Source organism: Geotrypetes seraphini, chromosome 12 (genome assembly GCF_902459505.1).
Source record: "Geotrypetes seraphini chromosome 12, aGeoSer1.1, whole genome shotgun sequence".
Classification (NCBI taxonomy): Eukaryota; Metazoa; Chordata; class Amphibia; order Gymnophiona; family Dermophiidae; genus Geotrypetes; species Geotrypetes seraphini.
Genome location: NC_047095.1, coordinates 117,247,998 through 117,266,390, shown reverse-complemented (window position 1 = coordinate 117,266,390; position 18,393 = coordinate 117,247,998). Strand labels below are relative to the sequence as shown.

Below are 18,393 nucleotides of genomic sequence, written 5' to 3'. Positions count from 1 at the left end.
GGAATCAGCGAGTTTCTCTGTAAACGCTTGGAATCAACGATTTCTCTACGCAAGCTGATGTAATTTGGGGGGAGGAGCCAGCAAGCTAAAAACCATGAATAATCGAAATCGCGAATACGGAGGGAGAAGTGTATTTTAAATTCCGTCAAAGCCGATTGGTTTGTATATGTTTGGCCAAGGATGTAAATCCCTTTGGGTCTGGATGAGATGCACTGAATACATTAAGTGAGAGCCGAGGCCGAAAATGCAGGATTTTATTAAACAATCTACGTGGGAGGCAAGATACAATCCACCTATAAACGGTTCCATATATTAGTGTAAAGATCTCATTTCTTGTGTTACCTTTATCCAATATGTACAAATATCATATTATTGCAGGAGGGGAGGGAGCACGGGATGCCACTTGCACCGCTCAAGTCAGGGACAGGCATAGTACCCCCTTCACCCTAAAAAACATACACACACACACACACACACAGAGCAGCAAGTCACCTAAATATATATATATATATACAGTTATCAGCACAATATTTATATGCTATATAACTTTTAAATTCATCGCTCTTTACAGACTGTCAGCTAAAACTAGCTACATTACAAATATTTATCAAGTTTCTACAGTTAAAAGGCCAGAGAGGCTTTGTGAGCTAGAAAATTTCTCCAGTGTTACCAGTGTTAGTGCAGAGTATGTTGTGGGGAGTGTCATTGTGAAGGTGGAGTAAAGCTGGTGGGGGGGGGGGGGTTACCAGTCTGTGCTAGTGTGGGGTACATGATTTTCAGTGTTAACACACAAAAAAAAACCGCTGCAGCTCCCCACAGAGCTACATCCAGCAGTTAGCCAGTAAGTCCAAAAATTGCTGAGGTCAAAGAGTTGGTTCTGATCCACAAGACAAAGTAAAATGTGATAATTCAATCCAATCTTGTTCCCAATTAGAAAAATGCAATAATAAAAAACAACAACCCAAAAATACAAGTTGTAATACCTCTGTTCACTCCCATTCCTATTCACTCGGTGCAACCCCATCGCCAGCAACAGGGCCCCCCCCCCCCCATAACAAAAGACATGTCACAGTAAAAAGTCCCAAGTAGGGATTTCACCTCTAGTGGAGTCAGCAGCTGATCCCTGACCATATTTTTAATTTATGAGGCCTTGAGACATATAAAAGAACATGGAGTGAGCCGGACTGAGAGGAAAATCACAGAGCCTCAGGTCCATCCTTCACAGCGAGACTAGGCTTGAAGGAGCCAATCAGGAATGAGCGCTGCCAGGGCTCCTTTCTTCCGTTAGCTGGGTCCGAGCATGCTCAATCCATCCCAGGATGACAGAGGTTCAGCAGGAGCCACATCTGTCCTCTCCATCTGCACAGCTGGACTCCAGGCCGAGAGAGAAGGAGATCAATGTTGAAATCACGATCCAGCGATTCCCAGTCTGTGATCCATTGATGCTCAATACACGAGACAGTGATTCTTGTCATTTTAATTCCAGTTACAGTACACCCCAAGGACCTGAGGGATGGTGGCAGTTACCTTATCTCTGCTTTTTTTCTACCCTACTTCCCCCATTCATACAGTATTGCCGTCATAATTGCCTTCCTACCCCTGGGGGCTAGAAGCACCTTCCAATATTCCTGGAAAAATTTCAACCGGTACGTCCATTCTCCAAGAATAGTCCCAGTCTTCCTGAGGCCATGCCTGGGAGCGTCTCCTCCTCTCTCCCTCCACCTGAACAATTTACTATTTGACTTAAGACCCAGGAGCTGGCAGGAATCCCCCAAGGGACAGGTTGTAGGGGTGATGAAGGACTCATGCCAGGGGACAGCTTGCATGGAGCTCAGCAGACGGCAGGGGGTGGTTTGCAGAGGTTGAAATACTGCGGCTTTTTTCTATACTTCCACCACCCCTCCCCCTAGTTAAAAAACCAGGTCCTGTTTCTACTGAATGTCCTTGGGAAGGGGGCACCAGGAGGAGGAAACCCCTAACTACACCATATTTAAAGCATCCTCTGTCAAGAAGCGATAGAGGTGCTGGAAGGAAGGCCGGTCCTTCGAATCCCGACACCAACACCGCTGTATCACATCATAGAGCATCTGAGGGCAGACAGGAGGGCGGGTGAGGTATATCTGCCAATAAGAAGGAAAAAAAAAATCACATACACAGCTCTGCCAATGCACCTCATTCCTGCTCTGCAACACCCTATCGTTCCAATGTTAAAATTTCTCTCACCCCAACATGCAATACACCTTACTCCAGCTCTGCAAGACCCCCTTTCTAGTCCAGCTGTGCAAATGCACTTCACTCCTACCCTGCAGCACCCCAGTTATTCCAGTGCTCCAACCCTAGGCACACAGCTTGTCTGATGCACCTTATTCCTGGCTTGCCTCACCCGCTTGTGTTCCAGTGCTCTGACCCCAGAATTGCAATTCTGCCAGGGCAGTTCATTCTGTCCTGCATCACCCTCTAATGTTCTAGTACCGAGACCATCACACGCAGCTTTTCCAATTCACCAATTTAAAGAGTGAGTAAGGTTGAGCAGACTGGATGGACCATTCGGGTCTTTATCCACCGTCATCTAATATGTTACTATGTTACCTCAGTCCTTCCTGCAGCGACCTCGAGTGTAATTATAGGCTTACTGTTCTCTGCTACATTACTGGGTCTCATAATACTTTATAAAGAAAAGGATGAGGGCTCAGGAGGTGGTTCTGATGTTCACCTGCTTGCCCTGGTCTCTGAAGAACTCTCCCGCGTTCTCAATCACATTTTCGTCGGTCAGCTGGCTGTACGGCTGCTCTTTGCACAGCATCAGGATCTCCCAGAGCGTCACCCCAAAGGCCCACACATCACTGGCCATTGTAAACTTGCCCTGCAATCAAAGCATGCGTCAGATTAGATGTCATATGCTTATTAATGTGGAAACAAAATGTTCCCTAAAATACTCCAAGAAAAAAAGGCAACAGTGGCAAAGTAAAGAGGGGGTGGGGGTGGTCCGCCCCAGGTGCCGTCTTGCTCAGGGTGCCAATACCCCTACTCTTCCCCGCCCCTCCCTCTTCCCACGCCTCCCCCTGACAAGTGCATGCCCCTTCCCTTGTACCTTTTTTTTTTTACCCTGTCCGGGACCCACACCCAGGAAGTGATGTCAGAGAGAGGGCTGAAGCAGACGTGGGCGAGTTAAAAAGGCACAGGGAGGGGGCGCACAGCAGGGAAAGGCCACCATTCACCCTCGCTACGCCAATGGAGAGTAATCCTTGTAAAACTCTGGCACCTAAATATTGACCCCAGACAGAGATATGTTCAACCTACTCTTAAAAATTTTCCGCAATGAAGATTTCTCTTTTCCAGGAAATTTGCCAAACTAATTCTTCCTGACAGATAATAAATCATAACTAGAGAATGACACGGTGACAAAATTCATAACCGCGGGAAACCATCTTCATGTCATTCTTTAAGGAGAGAGGAAGAATCAGAGTATGAATGGCCACAACCACTGACCCGCAAGCTTTGCTTTGAAGAATGCTGGTGTAGAAGGACTGAGGTTGAAATAGACACTACAGAATGACAGTCTCTGGTATCCAGAGCAGATATTGTGATGTCATGTCTCATTCCACCAATAAAAGCCAAGCTTATCAGTGATGTCACAATGGCTTCATTGTTATATACTTGGCTCAGATAAGAATCAGAGTATGAATGGCCACAACCACTGACCCGCAGGCTTTGCTTTGAAGAATGCTGGTGTAGAAGGACCAAGGTTGAAACAGACACTAGAAAATGACATGGGATTATTTCCCGCGGTTATCCGCGGGGACGGGAACGGTGATGAATTTTGTCACCGTGTCATCATAACCCACACACACATATACACACTTATTAAACAAGTGAAGAAAATTTGTTGATATCGCAAAAAAAAAGGGGGGGGGGAAACCTACAGCTGACACTTCCCAATCTGCAGAACTCATGCCAGAAAAACAAGTGATTTTTTAAAAACCTGTAAATGGATAAAGGGGGTCACGTTTATGCTGCCTTCTTTTATTAGTGTAGGGAAATGCTTTCAAGAGTTGCAGATCTCACCATGAGGATGCACTCCCAGGCCATCCAACGGATGGGCAGTACAGCCCGGCCCTGGATGCGATAGTAGTCTCCAGAGTACAGGTTTCGGCTCATGCCAAAGTCGGCGATCTTAATGGTGTAATTCTCTCCCACAAGACAGTTCCTCGTAGCCAGGTCCCGGTGTACGAAGTTTAGGGAAGCCAGGTAGGTCATTCCTGAGGCGATCTGAGTAGCCACGTGAATCAGATTCGGGTAACTGGGGAAATATTTAAATAAAAACACTTCAAGAAATATGTCTTACAAATTCAAGGGAGGAAACCCCCCCCCCCAAGTGCTCCATTTCAAGGACTAACAAAGATACCACTCTTGTGTCCAGATCAAACAGAAAACAGTAATTACATTCCACAGGAGCTAATTAAAACTCACGGCCTTGCAAAATCTTACCACCGACATGCTGGTTTTTAACAAAAAATAAAATTTCTTTTTAAAAAAAAAAAAAAATTCTTTATTCATTTTTGCATATTACAAGTGTAACAGATAAACTCATATGAACTTATAAATAAACACTTGATTAACTCTCATATATCACTTTAAGTATAAAATTTCATTACAAATTAATATTCTATTTCTTTAATAAATGTAGATGGTAAACTCTTAGCTAAGATATTGGCATTACGATTGGCTAAAAAATAAAATGTCATCATTTGTTTGTAAGCGAAAGTCAAATCAATATTGAATTATTTTTCTATGTATTCTTCAGACAACAATAGTGTTTGGATAGTCTCATGCTATATTTCTAAATTGATGGTATTAGACTTGCTTTGCATGCTAATGTGAATTGGTGTGGCTATCTACCTTAGAATTGATCATTTGATTTGATGTGGATGTGGTTTTGCTTTGATTTTTTTGACATTTTACATTGGGGGGATGTCTATTATGATGTTCAGACATGTCTGCGTTATATGTGAAAATCATAGGGAAACATGATTTTATGCATGTGACTTGGAAACCGCATAGTTATATGCGGTATATAAATTTTTAAATAAATAAATAAATGGCCGAAAAAGCAAAACTGTAATAGATGGTAAATCAATCACTTTGACTTGCTGAGCAGAAAGTAAAGACAAAGAAACCATAAAGACATAACTTTCCTTATTCCCTCTTCATAGTAATTTGCTGCTCTGGATACTTGGACTCAGTTTGTATATTATGCTGACTGCTGTTGGTTGTGGGAGAAACATTATCAACATTTTGGAGGTAATTTTGTGACTGGAGTGAGTAAAGCAGCATTTCAGAGATTCCAGTTAGTACTTCTAATATCTCAGGCAAAGGAAAACATACTGAGTAGAGTGGAATGGGTAGATGTGAGTCGCTTGTTTACGTTTTCCAAAAAGACTAGGGACTAGGGGGCATGCAGTGAAGCTACTAAGAGGTAGAATTAAAGCAAACGGGGGGGGGGGGGGAAATATTTCTTCACACAACATGTAATTAAAGTCTGGAATTCAGTGCCAGAGAATGTGGTGAAAGCAGTTAGCTTAGCAGGGTTTAAAAAAGGTTTGGATAATTTCCTAAAAGTCTGTAAGCTATTATCAAAATGGATTTGGGGAAATCCACTGCTTATTCCTAGGATAAGCAACATAAAATCTGTTTTACTCCTTGGGATCTTGCCAAATACTTGTGACCTGGGTTGGCCACTGTTGGAATCAGGATACTGCGCTTGATGGACCTTCAGTCTGTCCCAGTACAGCAATACTTATGTACTTATGTATTGCCTACCCTTATGTGAAATCCTAAGGGCAGGGAATGGGCAGCACCGAGGGTACAATTGGCACTTGTGTGTGTATATACTAAATAAATCTGTTCTTTAGTAGAATGTATGTGACTTCTAAGTATGAATGATTTCTATCCTTTAAAATAAATCGTAATTTCTTTTCCGTGACATAAGTCTGTATACCGCCTTGATCTCAGAAAAGGCGGTACAGTATGCAATTTTAATAAACAAACATTTAATATTTCATATATATCTCCTGCAAGACTGAAACCTATTGAAGCAGTGACATTCAGGTATCATAGGTTTTCTGTTCCTGGAGGGCTCACAATGAGTTTGTACCGGAGACAATGAAGGGTTAAGTGACTTGTCCAAGATTACAAGGAGCTCCAGTGGGATTTGAACCAGCTTCCCCCGATTGTGGCAGCAGGCAAAGGGAAAATGGGGGCAATGATGGACATTTTTGATGTGGTGAAGGAGAGGAGGGAGATGCTGAACACCTGGGAAGAAGAGATGCTGGACTATGGGCAGGGGTGTATAGCTTATAGTTCACCTAGGATGTCAGATATTATTTTAAGCCAGAAACTGCTTTTCTTAAGAAAATTGAAATTAGAAGACTAGACCAGCAATGAGGATTAAACCAGGACTGAATCTTTAGAAACCTCCAGGCTACTTGTGACACTTCTCTAAGGAAGGCTGCTGGATTTGTCCAGAAGTATATTACCAGCTAGAAACATAATAATGAGAGCGAGATGCTCTCTTTCAGTGAGCTGCACCGGAGAATACTGTAATAACAATTTCTGATTAAATGCGGCCGTTACAGCCTCTGCGACTCACCTGATGCTTTGTGCATCGCTGGCTGCATCCCTGGCTTTGTCTTCTAACTCATGGCTGCTGAGGAACTGGTTCAGGTCCCCGTTCTCCATGTACTCGGTGATCATGCAGAGGGGGTCGTCTCGCACGCAGACCCCCAGCAGCTGAATGATGTTCGGGTCCTTCAGCCGTGACATCACCTTCACCTCTTTTAGGAAATCATTCCTAGGTGGCAGAATGGAGAAAGGGAACAAAAATTCATCAGGCAGGAAACAAAGCATTTATTCTGTGGAGAGAGACCAGTAAGAAGATAAGTATGTGTATGAGTGTGTGGGAGGTGGGGGATGCTCCAAAAAACCCAAAGGGCAAAGTTTTCTAGCTGTGGTAATTTGGGTATCTGTTGGGAAAGGGTTTGGGGGAATAAGACACGTTTTAATGTTCTACAAATTGTGTATCGTGTGTTGATTAAATTTCAGCTGTATAAGTCATTTGTTGAAACTGAATAAAAATATTTTGGTGGAATTCAGTTTGTCATATTTATAAAATGGAGAGAGTGCTTGCTATACAGCAAGGCAATTATAATAGTTTCAAAAAGATCTGGGGGCCATTGATTACATATTCTAATGATTAGACACCTTAGACACCTTTTTATTACATAGGGCTATATTTAATGTGGGGATGGGGAGGTATGTTATGGGATTTAATGGGTTTATTCCTGATGAATGGGATGGGTGGGGGAGGGGTCTTTTTATATGCATTTGACAATAATTGTAAGAATGTCAAGTGATTTGTACGAATTATTTGATTGAATTTTGTACACTTGTTGCAAGAGTTAAAACTGAATAAAGAATTTAAAAATATATATATATTGTTACAAAATCAAATCAAACGGGGCTGCGTGGCATTAGTCATTAGCCATTAGCATGTGCGCTAAGGGGCTGATTCTGGAAATGGCGCCATAAGTTTTAATTGGCTTTTATCAGCGTGGTAATTGACCTCGTTGTTTAAAACCAAGTAAAAACTCGTTAAAAAATATAGGCCCCAGAGGCACCTACAAAAGGGGTGCTGTAATCACGTTTACAGAGGCGCCCAACGTCGAAGTAGGCATGGTTTGGGCTGGAAATGATCTCAGGTGCAGCTAGGCGCGATTCTCCGTCAAACACAGGCACCAGAAATATAGGCCTTTATTCAGGTCTGATACAGACCGTTTAACTCTTTTCAGGAAAGCTATCTTCATGGCTTTTCTAACTGATTCTCTGAAGAAGTACGAACGAAACGGATCCGTCAGAGTCAGTAACTGTGCCCCAAATTAATTCATTGTTAGAAAATCATGTTGCCCTTTCATATGATACTATATTATTTGGTACTTCAATGAGATTTAAAAGCCCAATTTCAGCTAATAATAATAAACTTCTATTAATATTAACAGGGGTTGCCATTCAGCAGATTACAGGGAATTGGAAAGATCATACTAAACTAAATTATACTTTTTGGTGGAACTCAGTGTGCCATATTTATAAAATGGAAAGGGTATTTGCTATGCAGCAAGGCAATTATAATAAGTTTAAAAAGATTTGGGAGCCATTGACTATTTATTCTCGTGATCAGACATCTTAAACACCTGAATATTGGATAAGATAAAGAGGGGTGGGATTATGATTGATAATAATTGATATATGTTAAGTATTAGTATATGGGTGGGAGGGGTGGGTCTCTTTTATAAATATTTATTTGGAGTAATACAAACAAGAATGTCAAGTGATTAATTAATGTATTTCTGAATGATAATTGTTCACTTGTTGAAATTTCTGAAAATGAATAAAGATTAAAAAAAAAAAAAAAAATAGTTTCTGTGCCACTAAGATAAGACAAGTGGTTTTAATGAATTTTTTGATATTATAAACTGAGTCAGTTTCAATGATATATTTTGAAATCTTTATCTATTTATAACAAAACTGCTATTCTTGCACAGAATTTTTCATATGACCTCATACAACTTCATCATTCATTTTGACCATCACATTATAAAATTATAAAATCCACTGAAAAATTTTTTAAATATTAATTACAGCACTTAATGAATTATTACAGTCACGTTAAGGGGATGGAGGCAGACCAATGATTGAAACCACAATATTGCATTTGTCAATAGCCTTTGGCTTTTATGAGACGTAGCAATATGGTCTGAGGTTTTGCCTTCTTCCATTTATGATCTATTAGTGCAACTGAACTGATATGTTTTGACAGTAGCCAAGATTCTGTTAATGGCGTCCACACACGATTGGCACAGGGTCGACGAGATTTTTGTAGGCGACATTTCCAAAATCTGGCCCTAAATCCATTAGCACATCTTTGTATAAGGACCCCGTTTGAGATAAGTGTTGCTTTCCCTCTTCACATATGATTTGAGGGTTTACATCTACTACTTTTGCTTTTAGTGGTTTTTTGATTTTTTCATTATTACACAATATATATATATATTTTTTTTTTTAATTTATTTATCATTTTAATACATCCTAAAATACAAGATGTTTAAAGGAAATACAGAAAATATAATACTCTCTTAGTCATAATACAAACCAAGAACTGAAATTTAAACATCCATAATAAATCAACTAATACAGTCCACAACCTGGGAGACGGAGACAAGATGAAAATAAAAACCCCTCGGGAAAGGGGAAATATACAAAGAAATAAAGATATTAAGAAATAGAGCAGCTAGTTCTTATCCTATCCAAAATAGTAATACTGCATAATTAACCTGTATCATTCGGGCTGTGTAGAGATTCCTTTACCTTCAAGGAAAAAACCTAATTGGGCAGGTTCAAAGAAAATATATTTACTCCCCTGATAGGAGACAAAACACTTACAAGGAAATCGCAACTGAAAACTTGCCCCCAAAGCAATCACCTTTGATCTATATAACAAAAATTCTTTCCTCCTAGATTGCGTCCACCTTGAAACATCAGGAAATATGTATACCCTTTCCCCCAAATAGGTAATCTGCTTTAAATTGAAATATAATTTCAGCAACATCTCTTTATCTTGAAGAAATACCAACGAGACCAATAAAGTTGCTCTTCCCAAAATTTCAATATCTGAAGACTGCAGTATAGCGGAAATGTCTAATTGAGCATTTTCCTCTACTAAAGCTTTTTCTTTCTTCATTTGTTTTAAATAATAAGTTCTTTGTATCGGGGGAAGGCTCGCTTCTGGTACGTTTAGAATATTCAACATAAAGTTCTTAAACAGTTCTTGAGGTGACATAAACTTGGCAACTGGAAAATTAAGAATCCTCAAGTTCAAATTCTTCTGCTGGTTTTCCAAGTTTTCAATCTTTCTCAAAATCATCATTTTATCTGTTGTTTGTTTGGTAATTAAGTTCTTAGTCTCTGTTGTTACTTTTTCTAAGTTTTTTAAGTCCACTTGGTGTTGCTGGGTAATAGACTCTAAAGAGCTTATCCTGGAAGTAGAATTCTGAGTTATAGTAACAAAGTTAGAACATACCAGGTGAAGATTCTCAATCGCAGACCAAATAGAGTCCAGGGTAACAGCCTGTGGTTTCACCAACGGTCCAAGGAGGGAGATACCAGCCGTCTTAGGTACGGCTCCTGCTCCAGGAATGAAATTCTGGGCTCCTGCAACCTCCCCACCGCTGTCTACCGACGGCTCCTCTCCCCCAGAACGCTGCTTCTCCAACATCGAGGTCAGCGTGTCTGTTGTATGTTTCACTTCCGGGTTCGCTTCAGAGAGAGAGCAAGCCTCCCCCCACACACCGGGGGAGCCCTCTAGCCAAGTCTGCTGCTGCGAAGATTCTCCAGGATTGGGAGGGGTGTGCGGTCCTCGTGGGCTCAGCGAGAGAGACATCTCGCTGCCCAAGCTGTGGAGTTCCCGCTCCCCAGCAACGGAGACGCCCGATATGGAAGGAGGGACTGTAAAAGCTGTTATTACAGTCTGCCTCGGCGTCGAGGAGCCCGAGGTAGGTAGAGGGATACCCCTCGTTTTTCCTCTTCGTTTAGGCATGGAAATAGCGTTTTTAAGAATGAAATAAAGAAAATTTTCCCCTAGAAGAGAGAAGTGCTCCTCTCAGCGTCCTGCTCCAAACGCCATCTTGTGAATTGTCCACCATTACACAATATATTTTGATGATACAGCTCATGAAGCACACACCTCATGTAGTTCTGTAGTTTTTTTACACAAAATAGGTAAGGCAGGTAGCACAGGACAGGCGTAGGCGATTAAAATTTGGAGTCAGGATGTGGACCTGAAGTAATATGGTCGCCGTACATGAAGAAGGACACAGTACTACTCAAAAGGGTCCAGAGAAGAGCGACTAAAATGGTTACGGGGCTGGAGGAGTTGCCGTACAGTGAGAGATTAGAGAAGCTGGGCCTATTCTCCCTTGAAAAGAGGAGGCTGAGACGGGACATGATCAAAACATTCAAGATAATGAAGGGAATAGACTTAGTAGATAAAGACAGGTTGTTCACCCTCTCCAAGGTAGAGAGAACGAGAGGGCACTCGCTAAAGTTAAAATGGGATAAATTCCGTACAAACATAAGGAAGTTCTTCACCCAGAGAGTGGTAGAAAACTGGAACGTTCTTCCGGAGCCTGTTATAGGGGAAAACACCCTCCAGGGATTCAAGACAAAGTTAGACAAGTTCCTGCAGAACCAGAACGTACGCAGGTAGGGCTGGTCTCAGGGCACTGGTCTTTGACCTGGGGGCCGCCGCAGGAGCGGACTTCTGGGTACGATGGACCACTGCTCTGACCCAGCAGCGCCAACTTCTTATGTTCTTATAAGAGGTCCTATGATCTGATCACCCACGATTATGATACGCCTGTCTCTTACTGCAAGTAAATCTACTCTTTAGAAAAAGATAGTAGCTTATTTTGTTCTATATGGTAGGCCTTTTCCTTTAGAAACATCTATTTTAGACCCAATTTACTCTACACCACAAAGCTGATGCGAGCAGCTAGTTTGTCGCTGCTTGCTCTGGAGTTAAAAAGGTACCAGGAAGGAGCAAGAGCTCACGTGCGCGGCTGGGGGAGGAGTTGGAAAGGTGGGGAGGGGTGGCCTGTGCCCTGAGGAAGACCGTGCCTGGGGCAGACCGCCCCCCTTGTACCACCCCCGATAACATGGAGTATAACAGGGTAGAGCAAAAAAAAGGAAATAAACTCCACGAAAAGACAATAGAAAATCATATAAGTGGGGCTGGAGCTGTACACATCGGTTCGCAACTGTCTTGCGCCAAGTTGTCTTCGCGCAACTGTCCGCATGCTTTTGTCTTGCGTGCATTTGACTTGCCACCGTACACATCAACCAGGGATAGATTGAATGAGGAAATACTTATTGAAATATTCATATAACTAGTGTTTTAGCCCGTTACATTCATTACAGTAACGGGTGCTAGAATAGCCCCACCTATATTCTGACCCTGACTCTGACCCCACCCATGCCCCACCTCTATCATGCCCGGACCCTGCCTCCCACTGATTCCAGTCCCACCACCTTACCTTTCACCATTTCCTTTGTACTCTTTTGGCCCTCCTGATAGGGTCTTTACTTACCCAAGGCGGCAGCAGCAGTCCTGATGTCCCAACCTTTCCTCCCTCAGTGCCCCAAAGCAGCAGTGGTCCTACCATTTCCATCTCTCCCTTTCCCCCTTTCACACCCTCTACCATCTCTCTCTGACCCTGTTTCACCTCTTTTGCCATCTTTCCCTTTCCTGTCCCCCTCTGTCCTTCCCCAAGACCATCTCTCTCTCCTGCTCCCCTCCACACTCTCTGAAGTCTATCTCTCCCTATCCCCTACCATCTCTCCTGGTCCCCCTAGTAGCCCCTATGTCCTTCTCATCCATCTGTCTCTGTCTCTCTCTCTCTCCTCACCTCCTGCCTCTGTGGAGCTCTCGCAGCTCCTCCTCATCCTCCTCCAGCCAGGCTTCGGCCGACATCCGCCTCGGGAGATTCTCGCGCATGCGCACTCCTACCTGCGGTGCCCTACAGCGTACGGAAAACGGGAGCACGCAGGTGGGAGTGCGCATGCGCGCTTAGGGCTTTATTATATTAGATAGTCTATCATATATTCATTACATCTTACATAAATGAGCTTGAAAAAACCCGAGAGAAATGCAGGGTTTTGTAGATGAAAGGAAGGGGCCAGTATGTGGTGAACCATATTATGGGTGGGGAGAAAGACAACGGTCAAATGCTATGGACCAGGAAGCAGGCGAGTCGGGCTCAGGCCCTGGCCCTCTGTGCACAATTTCAGGCTGAATCCAATTTGAAGTGTAAACTCTTATTAGCGCTCTCTGTTACTGGACTCTCATTCCCGATTGCTTTCCTCACCTGGCATTTTTGGTGGCATCCGAGCGCAGGATCTTCACAGCCACCATGAGTGGGCGTCCCTTCCGAATGTTAAAGGGGAACTCCAGGCCGGGCAGGTCCTGGGGGTTGTCGATCTCACACAGGTGCACCTGAAACGGGAGGCAAGCAGTGGAAAAATCTCGCTGAAGAGAAGATTCATGGCGAGTTGCATTATTCATTTGCTTTGACAATTGCTAACCTGCGATACCGAGTTACTCCTGAGGTAAATTAAGTTGCAGTAAAATGTGATAAGTTCCCACAGCTTAGTAACTAGCCACCTTAGTGTATGCAAATTCATGGGGGCTATTCTGAAATCCAGACTGGTAGGGAGCGTTTTCAGAAGAGGAAACATGGGACCACAGACTGAAAAGGACTTGTTTCTTAATAGGTTAAATAGAGCAGGGCTTTTCAGCATTGAGAAGAAAAAAAATGACACGAGGGGATATGATAAAGGTTATAAAATCATTAGGGAGGTGGCAAACAAAAAAGGAGGAAGCAAAATCCACACCACACTATATCCCAAAAAATGTATTGGAACACAGAAACTGTATCTGGATGAATACAGGGTTTTTTGGGTTTTTTTAATAATCATCTTTATTCGTTTTCAAATAGTGACGAAGCAAAACAACGGTCAACCATAGGACAACAGGAGTAAGAACAGCAGTGAAAAACACTGAAAAATACAAATATACAGCATCCAGTCACTGAACCAAAAACAGCCCGTTCCCCTCAATCCCAAACACCCCCCTTCTCATCACCCTCCCCCTCCCTACCAGAGTTGCCAGTTGGGTAAAAAGTTCACTTCAGATTGAATTCTAAAGAATATACGGTTGTATTAAACAATCCAGTGGTAGCTATGTTACGACCCGACGTGGTCCGTGTTTCGGCAGTTCTTGCCTTCATCGGGAGTCCTCCAAAGAGCGTATGTCCAAGAATCGCATTAGCTACACGCGAAGCAATTATTCTGCGTGACACCTTAGGCGGGTTCGCAACAGAACGCAACGCCATAATCACTGAAAAGGCAAGAAGTGCCAAAATACGAACAGTGTCGGGTCCTAGCACCAACCATCTTACATCGCCTACAATTGTATAGCTGTGACTGGACTGTTTAATAAAACTGCCCGTATTCATCCAGGGACAGTTATCTTTCAAACACCACGAAAAAAGGACACGCCGTGAAACTGATGGTCAACAGATTGAAAAAAACTAATTGTAGAAAGTCCTTCGCACAACGCATAATTACGCTGTGGAATCGGTTGGAGGAGGAGGTGGTCAAAGAGACTCATAAAGCAAAGTTCAAATGAGGATTGGACAAGTTTCTGGAGGAAAAATCTATACAAAAATTATTAGCTGGGTTTTAGAAAACCATCCAGACACTCTACAAAGAGGACATGTCTGTGTAAATCCAGACGTATGGCAACCCTAGGCAAGGCGGACAAAAAGCATTTTCCTTCCCTCACCAGCAAAACTTGTGCAGATAGAACCGCTAGAGAGCCAATTAACAAAGGTGCAAAGCTTGTGGTGCGCTTTGGCCAGGAGTCAGAACTGAGCCAGTTATCTCCATAATTTTAAGCAAAATCCAGGCAGGCCTACATTTTGTCTGCCTAGATTAAGCCCAGGTACTCAGCCTAGAAGCCAGGTCGTTAGTCTTGGCACGATATTCGATGAAAATAACCTTATGATAGTAAAAATATCTGTTGAGTAGCAGAGATTAAAATCTATTCTTTGATAACCAATTACTTAATTAACCAATTACCATATTTTCACACATATAACGCGCGCGTTATACACGATTTTACAAACGGAGCATAACCATGCGCGTTATATGCGTGAGCGCGTTGTACAATTTTTTTTTTTCATTGCGATCCGGCATCCCCCCTGCAAACCGGCATCCTCCCCCCCCCACTCGCGTCACCCCCCCTCCCCCACGATCCCCAGAAGGCTTTGAGCATGCACAAATGCTCAAAGCCCAGTCCAGCCCAGCACAGGGAAGAGGGGGGATCTCCCTCGCACCGCCCAGCCCAGCCCAGGCGAGGGAGGATCTTCGGGCACTGGCACTGGCACGTCCTGTGCATTGGTGCTGGTGCCGGTGCCCAATCGGGGTAAGTGATGTCTCTGCGGTGCTGGGGGGGATGTAGAATCGCGGGGGAGGGGGGTGGCGCAAGCGGGGGGGGGGGAGGATGCCTGTTCGCATGGCCAGAAGAGGGAGTAAGCGGGGGTGGCGGGAGGAGGTTTTAGCAGCATGCACGGTATACGCGAGTGCGTGCTATATAGAAATTTTTTTTACATAAGTGCGTTGTTCCCGTGCGCTATACGCGTGTTATACATGTATGCGTGTTATATGCGTGAAAATACGGTATTTAATGCAGCTTATCTTGGAGTCATTGATTTATATGTTAACTCCTGGTATAAACTAAAAAATACATAAAGAAAGGAAAAGCTAGTGGAGGGAGTGTCTCAGCTCCGACGATGGAGATTCCCCTTGATTTCAGATTCCATAAAAGGGATACCCCCCATCACCCTCTTAAGCGCTTCCTTACCCCCACTGTAGAAGCAATTCCCCCCTCCTCCCACCAAATTCATTCTCCCCACACAACTGTTCTCTCCACCTGCCGCTTTCAAATATCTGACCTACCTCTCCAAACTGCCCTTCCCCCAGCTTCTCCTTAAACCTCAGCCGGGCACGGGGAAACTCTCCCACAGCAATATCCTTGCCAGAAAGGGCGTCAATAGCCAGGGCGGGCACAGCGTAGGTGTTGTTTCCAGTTACCCCCTGCAGGTTGATGATGTCGGCCTCGGCATAGTGTGGGACATTGTTTGGCGGGGGCACGGGTGGGGCGGCCGCCGCGGCTAGCTTCAGGGGATCTGGTTCCGTGTAATCGGGTCCACGAACTAGACCAGGGAGAGAAAAAAAGGGGAAATGGGGGAGGGGAGAAAAAAAACAAAACAGTCCAGTAACAAAACAGAAGCTGAAAATAACCACCCCTAGAGAAGAACGAAGGAAGGGTCGAAACTGGAGGTCAAAAGCAGTCGGGGGAGATAGATGCAGCCACAAGGACAGTTTTTCTGCTCCCTCTTTATTAGATCCCTACTGAGTTGATGTATTTTCCATAAAGAGGTGCTGTTACAGGGAGGGCCAAACAGTTCTTAATGCAGCCAGGAGCTAAGAAAGAGCAGTCTTATCAGAGACAGAGAGGGAGAGAGAAAGAGGAGGAAATGAGTGCGGGTTAAAAATTGGAGATGGGTGAACATTACGGAAATCTAGCTTTGTTCTCTACTCGCATGCCCGGAATTCAGAAGAAGGGAATTAGAAAGGGTCTTAAAAGCTCTCCAATGAAACTCCCCAGAGCCAGGATTTTTTTTTTTTTTTAAGTGCACAGAAAAGAGTTAAGCTAAAGCTCCGGGTGCATAACGGATTAAGCCAGTCTGGGTTTTACTCCAAGCACCACCAGACTCTTAGGATATAGCTCTGCAAATCACAAAATAATAAACTTGAGATAGTGCCTCATATGGCTCAGAGTAAATCCTGGAGTGGCTCAGACTGCTCTGAAACAGGAGTCTTAGATTACTCCCTGTTCAGTGGAAAGGGGGGGGAAGAGCTTTCGGCAATAGGCTGGGAACGAACATTTCCATGTCTCTCTTTCTCTCTCTCCTCTCTCCGCTGACCACGGCCGCTCTTACCCTGGGTGTTGATTGGCTTAGCTTGGTCCTGTGGCCAGCCGAGGCCTCCCATTGGCTGAGAGTATGCTGAGAGGAGGAGCCGATAGGCCGGGTTGGGTAGCAGCAGAGCTGTGGGAGACGAGGGAAGACAAACAGATGGATGAGACCACCGCACACACACACACACACGCAAATGCAAACCTCAGCAATATACACAGCCGTTATACATGGTGCAAATGCACATGCAAATGATATGTTCAGATACACGTGCATTCCATATGATGAACCCGGGGTGTCAAAGTCCCCCCTCGAGGGCTGCAATCCAGTCGGGTTTTCAGGATTTCCCCAATGAATATGCATGAGATCTACTAGCATACAATGAAAGCAGTGCATGCAAATAAATCTCATGCATATTCATTGGGGAAATCCTGAAAATCCGACTGGTTTGCGGCCCTCGAAGAGGGACTTTGACATCCCTGTGATGAACAGATGCAAACACAATATTACGTGCCCTCCCCCAACACACACACAACCATACACATGAGAGGATGATAGAAAAAGGTTGGAGTGAAGAGAAGGACATGATGGGATGTGGGAAATACATCTGTAAAGACAGCAGCTGACTCCAGCTTCGCCAGAACAGGCTGAGCCAGCCCTGATTTTACCCTGTTGCAGCTACAGATCTGTAACCCTTGCTTTTGTAAAAGACACCGGTCGGCCCCATCGCCCGCCTCACCTGAATTCTCTGAACCTGTGGGGAGCTCTGGCAACTTCATGCGGGCTCGGCTGGGTTCCTGGTACTCCGTTTCCCCACAACTGATGCGCTCGTAGCGGTTGGAGGGTCGGACGTGGCCCAGGGAATTCTGGGTATTGTTAATGACAATGGTGTCCCCGGGAACAGAGAGGTGAACAGTCAGATCTTCCTCAGACATACGACGTTGGGCCTGTAGGTTGAGAAGAGAAGAGCTGGCATGAAGGGATAATGACCCAAGTACCCCCACTCCCAGATACATCAATGCACTTCAGTCCTTCCCAACTATTCTGCCACTTAAACTCACCCCCACCCCCCCACCAGTCCAACCAATGCATCTCATTCCTGGCCTACAGCATCCCCTTCCCTTTCTAGTACTGAAATCCCACACAATATTTGCCCCCAAAGCTCCCCCCTGCTACTCCAATACTGAGACACCCACACACTACTCTGTCAATGCACCCCATTCCTGCCCTGCTGCACCCCTTTGCTATTCTAGTGCTGAAACTTACATCCCCAGTTATACTAATGCACCTCACTCCTACTCTGTTGCATTTCCTATTTTAGGCCTGCTAGTCCCCTACACACACACACACATCTCTACTAGTGTTGAGACCACCCCCACCCCCCATTAACCATTTACCTTCCCCAGTAGATTCCTCCAGTATTGTCTCCAGAGGATAAGGAAAATCACCACCAAAAGGAGCAGGATTATCAGAGCCAAACAGCCAATCAGGATCGAGGTATTGCTGCTCTCGTCCTTGGCTATGGGAAGGTTGGCCTTGGGGTCCAGATCTGCGGAGTAATTCCAACAACATGAAGACAGCGCAACAGCAGAAAGGTCTTCCAATCTTGTCAGCTCCCCATTTTAGTTGAAATTAAAATTGAACTCCGGTTCAAGATGGATCACAGGGTCAATTACCACCTACACCAGGGCTGCCCAAGTCCGGTCCTCGAGATCTACTGGCAGGCCAGGTTTTCTGGATATCC

General features: G+C 44.2%; 1 protein-coding gene across 4 annotated transcripts in view; it reads right to left on the bottom strand.

Moving 5' to 3' along the window:
• Positions 1-236: 236 nt before the first annotated feature.
• Positions 237-18,393, bottom strand: part of DDR1 (discoidin domain receptor tyrosine kinase 1) — a 94,528-nt gene continuing 76,371 nt past the window's right edge. For 2 of the 4 annotated variants that reach the window (XM_033916620.1, XM_033916619.1), the window contains exons 10-18: positions 18,047-18,198; positions 17,389-17,596; positions 16,674-16,781; positions 15,628-15,884; positions 12,975-13,102; positions 6,650-6,850; positions 4,066-4,300; positions 2,714-2,863; positions 1,980-2,120 (exon numbers count right to left, since the gene is read on the bottom strand). In XM_033916620.1, the coding sequence (XP_033772511.1) occupies positions 1,980-2,120; positions 2,714-2,863; positions 4,066-4,300; positions 6,650-6,850; positions 12,975-13,102; positions 15,628-15,884; positions 16,674-16,781; positions 17,389-17,596; positions 18,047-18,198 (1,580 nt within the window). Of the gene's footprint in view, positions 2,121-2,713; positions 2,864-4,065; positions 4,301-6,649; positions 6,851-12,974; positions 13,103-15,627; positions 15,885-16,673; positions 16,782-17,388; positions 17,597-18,046; positions 18,199-18,393 lie in introns of all 4 variants that reach the window. The other 2 variants (XM_033916621.1, XM_033916622.1) reach the window with 2 other exon arrangements.